Here is a 7,728-nt window from a genome sequence, read left to right on the forward strand (position 1 = left end):
TCACACTATTGTGCATGACAGGCTGGTGTTCTCAAACCAGTACATCCCAGGTGAGATGGCCAGAGTAAGAGTTAGCCCAGACAGGGTCACTAATAGGCCTGTGGCTTTTGTGCCCATAGAAGTGGGTGGAACTTTTAGCTGGAGAAGGGTGGTAGTCAGTACAGACCTCCCCCTTGATTGTCTCCTTGGAAATGACTACCCAGAGGTTAGTCAGAGCCTACGAGAAGAACTGGTCCAGGGCCAGTCCTCTCCCAAGGATTCTGGAGTGCCTGCCTCTGCAGTAAATGCAAGTAGACCCCAGAAGAAAAAGAAAAGGAAACAGAGTAGGAAAGGTGGACAACCTTTAGCCAAGGTTCCAGCAAGCCAAGGAGATTCTGCTCCAGTAGAGGAGAACTCCAAAAGTGGCTCTGATAAAGTCCAACCTGACCCACAAGAAGTCCTGGCTAGTCAGGCAACTGTTAAGCCTGAGTGGGTGGCTCCTCAGCTAACAGAAGAAAGAGTGGAAGAAGGGTGTTTACTACAAGATGTGGTAACCCCCCACTCTAATACAGCAGACAGGCACCCTGAACCCAAAGAAGCCTGTAACTTAGCCCCTTCCCTTGTAGGTGAAGAGCTAAAGGTGTGGTTCTGGGCACTGACAGCTGTCAGTGGCCTCTGCTGGGTGTTAGCCTTTATGGCTGCACTATCCTTGGCATGGTGGTCTGACCCCATGCCAAATAACAAGTTAGGCCCCCTGACCCTGTTGGTCATGGTGGGGTTACTCCAGCTCTGGGTAACCTCTTTGGGTAAGCTAGGGGTGACCCTGGCTAAGATAAGATTAGCAGAGGTGGATACCTCTAAACCCAAAATAGAGAGAATGGGTGAAGACATAAAAAGCACAGACAAGAGGCAGTTCAGACTAGGTCCTATCACTGTGGAAGTGGGTCAGTTCCCCAGAGGGAATGACCTGAACAGGAGGATGTAAGGCAGAGTAGGCCCTGCAACAAACCAGCCTATTTCCTCTACTCTTCCTCGCCTGACAGACTAGGAAGACTCTCCCAGCTTTGGCTGAGTCTCCTGGCCTGTGGGCTGGGGGGGGGCTTGTGTAAAGAAATGGCTCCCTGTTGCAGTTACCCCCCACTTTTTGCCTGATACTGATGCTGACTTGACTGAGAAGTGTGCTGGGACCCTGCTAACCAGGCCCCAGCACCAGTGTTCTTTCACCTAAAAAGTACCATTGTTTCCACAATTGGCACACCCTGGCATCCAGATAAGTCCCTTGTAACTGGTACCTCTGGTACCAAGGGCCCTGATGCCAGGGAAGGTCTCTAAGGGCTGCAGCATGTATTATGCCACCCTAGAGACCCCTCACTCAGCACAGACACACTGCTTACAAGCCTGTGTGTGCTAGTGAGAACAAAATGAGTAAGTCGACATGGCACTCCCCTCAGGGTGCCATGCCAGCCTCTCACTGCCTATGCAGTATAGGTAAGACACCCCTCTAGCAGGCCTTACAGCCCCAAGGCAGGGTGCACTATACCATAGGTGAGGGTACCAGTGCATGAGCACTGTACCCCTACAGTGTCTAAGCAAAACCTTAGACATTGTAAGTGCATGGTAGCCATGAGAGTATATGGTCTGGGAGTCTGTTTTACACGAACTCCACAGCACCATAATGGCTACACTGAAAACTGGGAAGTTTGGTATCAAACTTCTCAGCACAATAAATGCACACTGATGCCAGTGTACATTTTATTGTAAAATACACCACAGAGGGCACCTTAGAGGTGCCCCCTGAAACTTAACCGACTGTCTGTGTAGGCTGACTAGTTCCAGCAGCCTGCCACACTAGAGACATGTTGCTGGCCCCATGGGGAGAGTGCCTTTGTCACTCTGAGGCCAGTAACAAAGCCTGCACTGGGTGGAGATGCTAACACCTCCCCCAGGCAGGAGCTGTAACACCTGGCGGTGAGCCTCAAAGGCTCACCCCTTTATCACAGCACAGCAGGGCACTCCAGCTTAGTGGAGTTGCCCGCCCCCTCTGGCCACGGCCCCCACTTTTGGCGGCAAGGCTGGAGGGAACAAAGAAAGCAACAAGGAGGAGTCACTGGCCAGTCAGGACAGCCCCTAAGGTGTCCTGAGCTGAGGTGACTCTAACTTTTAGAAATCCTCCATCTTGCAGATGGAGGATTCCCCCAATAGGGTTAGGATTGTGACCCCCTCCCCTTGGGAGGAGGCACAAAGAGGGTGTACCCACCCTCAGGGCTAGTAGCCATTGGCTACTAACCCCCCAGACCTAAACACGCCCTTAAATTTAGTATTTAAGGGCTACCCTGAACCCTAGAAAACTAGATTCCTGCAACAACAAGAAGAAGGACTGCCTAGCTGAAAACCCCTGCAGAGGAAGACCAGAAGACAACAACTGCCTTGGCTCCAGAAACTCACCGGCCTGTCTCCTGCCTTCCAAAGAACTCTGCTCCAGCGACGCCTTCCAAAGGGACCAGCGACCTCTGCATCCTCTGAGGACTGCCCTGCTTCGACGACGACAAGAAACTCCCGAGGACAGCGGACCTGCTCCAAAAAGACTGCAACTTTATCCAAAGGAGCAGCTTTACAGAACCCTGCAATCTCCCCGCAAGAAGCGTGAGACTTGCAACACTGCACCCGGCGACCCCGACTCGGCTGGTGGAGAACCAACACCTCAGGGAGGACCCCCGGACTACTCTACGACTGTGAGTACCAAAACCTGTCCCCCCTGAGCCCCCACAGCGCCGCCTGCAGAGGGAATCCCGAGGCTTCCCCTGACCGCGACTCTCTGAAACCTAAGTCCCGACGCCTGGAAAAGACCCTGCACCCGCAGCCCCCAGGACCTGAAGGACCGGACTTTCACTGCAGAAGTGACCCCCAGGAGTCCCTCTCCCTTGCCCAAGTGGAGGTTTCCCCGAGGAAGCCCCCCCTTGCCTGCCTGCAGCGCTGAAGAGATCCCTTGATCTCTCATTGACTTCCATTGCGAACCCGACGCTTGTTCTAACACTGCACCCGGCCGCCCCCGTGCCGCTGAGGGTGAAATTTCTGTGTGGGCTTGTGTCCCCCCCGGTGCCCTACAAAACCCCCCTGGTCTGCCCTCCGAAGACGCGGGTACTTACCTGCTGGCAGACTGGAACCGGGGCACCCCCTTCTCTCCATTGAAGTATATGCGTTTTGGGCACCACTTTGAACTCTGCACCTGACCGGCCCTGAGCTGCTGGTGTGGTAACTTTGGGGTTGCTCTGAACCCCCAACGGTGGGCTACCTTGGACCAAGAACTGAACCCTGTAATTGTCTTACTTACCTGGTAAAACTAACAAAAACTTACCTCCCCCAGGAACTGTGAAAATTGCACTGTGTCCACTTTTGAAATAGCTATTTGTGAATAACTTGAAAAGTATACATGCAATTGAAATGATTCAAAGTTCCTAATGTACTTACCTGCAATACCTTTCAAACAAGATATTACATGTTAAATTTGAACCTGTGGTTCTTAAAATAAACTAAGAAAAGATATTTTTCTATAACAGAACCTATTGGCTGGATTTGTCTCTGAGTGTGTGTACCTCATTTATTGTCTATGTGTATGTACAACAAATGCTTAACACTACTCCTTGGATAAGCCTACTGCTCGACCACACTACCACAAAATAGAGCATTAGTATTATCTATTTTTACCACTATTTTACCTCTAAGGGGAACCCTTGGACTCTGTGCATGCTATTCCTTACTTTGAAATAGCACATACAGAGCCAACTTCCTACAGTTACTCTCTCAGTTGACACTCTCACGACAGATAACAGTTGTTTTCTGATTTAATGTTCTCTCCTCATAATGTGACTTAATTATGCTCCACGCAAGGTCCTATCAGTAATTGCATTTTACTTCGAAACACTCTTTAGCCAGCTGGATATCTGTAGTACTCTTAAATCGTTTTGCCACTGACCTTTTCTTTTTTTCAGTTCTTTTATGCTATCTCCAGCAGCAAGTCCTCCAACGTGATTGTCCTACTAATAGCACAGATCATGGTGAGCTTTTTCCTTTTTTTATCATTTTTACGAAATGCCTGTCAGTTGCACGTCTGACTTTGGGTTTGAATCTACAGAATGTAATTTAGATCAGATTTTGAGAGCTATTACTTTATTTAAACCTTCCTATGGGTTAGAAATAGACCTCTGTCGCTGGGATCAATTTAATTTATCCGCGGTCAACAACCTGACAACTCTTATTCAGTTGTGTCTCATCCCACTTGTCAAGTTCTTGCCCAACGTTTCATTACATCAAATCACTTGCAGATCTTTTTCTCCATCCCTCTTAACAGCCCCACCTTCGAACTCCAATCTCAGACTGTGTGGCCGCACTTTGACCCTGGGTGATGACCTATGGTTCACTAACCCCAACCTCCTCTAACATCAGCTTCCCGGCATCCTCCACTTTTGATACCCTGTCTACCATGATTCTCTTTCTCCTGAACACTTTACCATCAACCCAGCCCCAGCATGTGCTTGGAGTCAGGTTTCAGTTTCTAAAGAAGGTTCTGCTCCCTCCACACACCCAAAACCCCCCTCACCAACACCTTAGTAGTGTGCAAACTTAATTACCATACTCCCTCCCTATAGGTAGAAAGTCAAAAAACGTGCCCTGTACAAACTCCACATATTCTTCACGTCCACCCATGGCATGTCCATGTTTTACCTCTTGCAGTACAGCCCCTCATGATATTTACGTGCCACCTACCACTGTCCTCTTACCAGTCCTCAAGCACAGTGTGCTTCATTCTATTTAAATCCTTCAGTCTGCTTCGGCCTTTGCACTAGTACACACTCCCAGGAAAGTTAAGGGATGCTTTTGTGCGCATTCTTTGCAGACTCAAAGCCAACATGGCTGACAGACCAGCCTTTCACGGCCAGACACCTGACTCCCATGTCCCTGGTTAGCACCTTCGTTACCCATATATGTAGATATTTAGGTTACGTAGGCAGTGTTTTTTTCCGAAGTTCCACAGCCATCACTTACACTCTGTCTTTTGTCCTTTGCACACTGCTTTGCCTTGCTTATTTCTTTTAAGAATGCTTATAAACTCAGTCTTAAGTGTAAATATCTATGGTCACATTTCTCTCTCTGCCCCCTTTACTTGGGCTGCAGAAGTTGGCGGGTTTTGTTTCACTAATGTTTTCCACTGATGTATTGACTTACAGCATCTTTTATTTGTGAAGCAGCCCTGTTAGAAAGCTGTTTTCTAGTACTAAGGTCTTAAACTCAATCCCTAAATCTAGGACAGAATCTTGAGGTTCTTTTAAGCTATTGTCACCCGTTATCACATTTATCCAGCTTTTATTCCTGAGGTGTACCCAAGAATAAAGGTTAAAACCAGATGTATCACTTTAGTTATGCAGAAAGCAACATGTACGGGTTGATTGATGGCTGGGTCGATAGATGGATGGATGGATGGATGGTCGTGTTTAGATGAATTATTGATTGACTATACTGCACAGCTGTATGTAGGATGTCTCTAGGCTCTGGAATATTATTGTTTGCTGGTTATTTCAAGGTGGGTGTATTAATTTTTTAAACTATGTTTAAGCGCTGGGATATGTTTTTGAGCAATGAGTGCCGAGTAGATTACTGTAAAGCTCAAATGACTGAAGAGCAGCTCACTTCAGTCATTTCTTTCAATAAGCAATAGGAGGGAGAACCCCATTATTATAAAAACTTATGACCATTTGTTTTGAGGCTCTCACGTCTTACAATATTTGTGAACTAGCAGAGGACCTTTTTGAAGTTACCTGCTCCTGTACAGTAAGCCAGTGCATAGTCGTTTATGCAAAATTGTTCAACACATCACATACCATACATTCCTCTCTGTCATGAACCCAAATAGTTCCTAGTATGCTGTGGAACCGTGAACTCCAATGATCCTTAGTATGGTGTAAAACTGTGAACAACCTCTGTAAGAGACTATGGCCATGGTCAGTGATAGAAAACCATGAAATAACTCATTCCAGTAGGGAGTGGGAGGAAAAGTATCAGATAGTGCCCACGTAGGTCATCATAACAGGGACAGGGGATATGAGAAAGAGTTGTACCCAAGTCTGTTATCAACAGAAGAAAAGAGAACCAGAGGGAGAGATGTTGTGCCAAAGTGGGCAAACAGCATAAGGCTAATTGGTGAAACCTTAGTAACATAGGGGATCAAGACTAGTAGTACTTTATACTAAACATACATTTCTCTGACAAACTTTATGAAGACAGAGAAGATGAAAATACCCACTGATCTTTGCAGCTGCTTCCCTGTGGATCTAAGTATGCAGCATGGAGTACATGGTGTGCAGTGGCGAGTAATTGGAGCATACATTCACATAACAGATAAATTGTCCATGTGAAATTAGAGAGCATGAGGTAATAAATCCTCTTTGCCAAGGATGATCCTTAATTGAGACTGTCTAGTGTACCTCACTAGGTCATCTTTACTGTCCCAGTGGTAGCAACATCTTTAAGATGGAGATGTCTGCTTCTGGGGTGTGACTGGTTTGACTGACAATACAGGGATTGTAAAAAAATATCTAGGGGGGGGGGATTAAATTGCTGCCCATTCGAGAAACCTAAAAGGTTGGTGTGATGCTTTTGCTAGTCCTGTCTTATGCTTATGTGTTTGTTTTTTTTTGTTTTTTTCTGAAGGGCATGTACTTTGTGTCGTCAGTGTTGCTAATCCGAATGAGCATGCCCTTGGAATACCGCACTATCATCACAGAGGTGCTAGGGGAGCTGCAGTTTAACTTCTATCACCGCTGGTTTGATGTCATTTTTCTGGTTAGCGCCCTGTCTAGCATCCTCTTCCTGTATCTGGCACACAAGCAGGCCCCTGAGAAGCACATGGCTCTGTAAGCCAATGGTGTCCACCACGAGAGACTGATAGACTCCATGAAAGCCAGCCTCCTCTGGTGAAGGCAGAGATTCTGCACATGGGCTCATGCTGACATTCTCAAGCTATGGAAATGACCACTGGTTGTGGTCTTCACAGTCTGCTGGCTTTGGCTGTAGAACGAAAATCAATGTTTCCTTTCTTCTGTACTGTGAGTGGTGCATCTCTCTTCGAGAGTGCAGTTTGGGATGGAAGGAAATGTATTCCAATGCAAACCTACAGCTGCAGTGAGTAGCACATCAGTGGGAGCTGCTACTGGATGCCTCCAGGGTTCTGAAAAATGCTTAGAAGCCTACTCCACTGTCTGTGGGTGCATGAATGTATTATGAAAATGTTTGAGATCAAACGTAAATCACTGTTGAAGGGCATAGAATGATTTTGTTATTCTCACCTAATGTGAGTCCAAAGCGCGAAAATTTCAGGGATCTGCCCCTTTATTGTTGGGACTTGTATTTTCTGTTATTAAATTACATTTTAATATGGTCTACTTGTCATTGGAACTTATTTTTACTCTACACTTATTTATTCCTTTCTGGACAAATAACCTTATAGTCCGGTCCTTCTCCAGCTGCTATCAATGGGAAACGCAGTCACTTTATAGGTGGACCACAAATTAGAAGGTTTTCGTTTAAATGTAGGTTACTGCACCTCATATGTCCCTCTCCCCAGAATCATGCACATACTTTAAACTTTGGACCAATAGACCATTTTGCTTCCTGAGATGGGTGTGATCGCCAACCTGCCTTAAATTTATTTTCAGTTTTGAGCACCACTTCCTCTTACTACGCTGACTGTTCTTT

General features: G+C 46.6%; 1 protein-coding gene across 1 annotated transcript in view; it reads left to right on the plus strand.

The window, feature by feature from the left end:
* GPR89B (G protein-coupled receptor 89B) overlaps nucleotides 1-7,411 on the plus strand; it is a 59,442-nt gene extending 52,031 nt beyond the window's left edge. Inside the window, exons 13-14 of the mRNA XM_069202629.1 lie at nucleotides 3,969-4,034; nucleotides 6,685-7,411. Of these exons, the coding sequence (XP_069058730.1) occupies nucleotides 3,969-4,034; nucleotides 6,685-6,891 (273 nt within the window). The 3' untranslated portion in view covers nucleotides 6,892-7,411. The remainder of the gene's footprint in view (nucleotides 1-3,968; nucleotides 4,035-6,684) is intronic.
* The last annotated feature ends 317 nt before the right edge of the window (nucleotides 7,412-7,728 follow it).

This window comes from Pleurodeles waltl, chromosome 8, assembly GCF_031143425.1.
Source record: "Pleurodeles waltl isolate 20211129_DDA chromosome 8, aPleWal1.hap1.20221129, whole genome shotgun sequence".
Lineage (NCBI taxonomy): Eukaryota > Metazoa > Chordata > Amphibia > Caudata > Salamandridae > Pleurodeles > Pleurodeles waltl.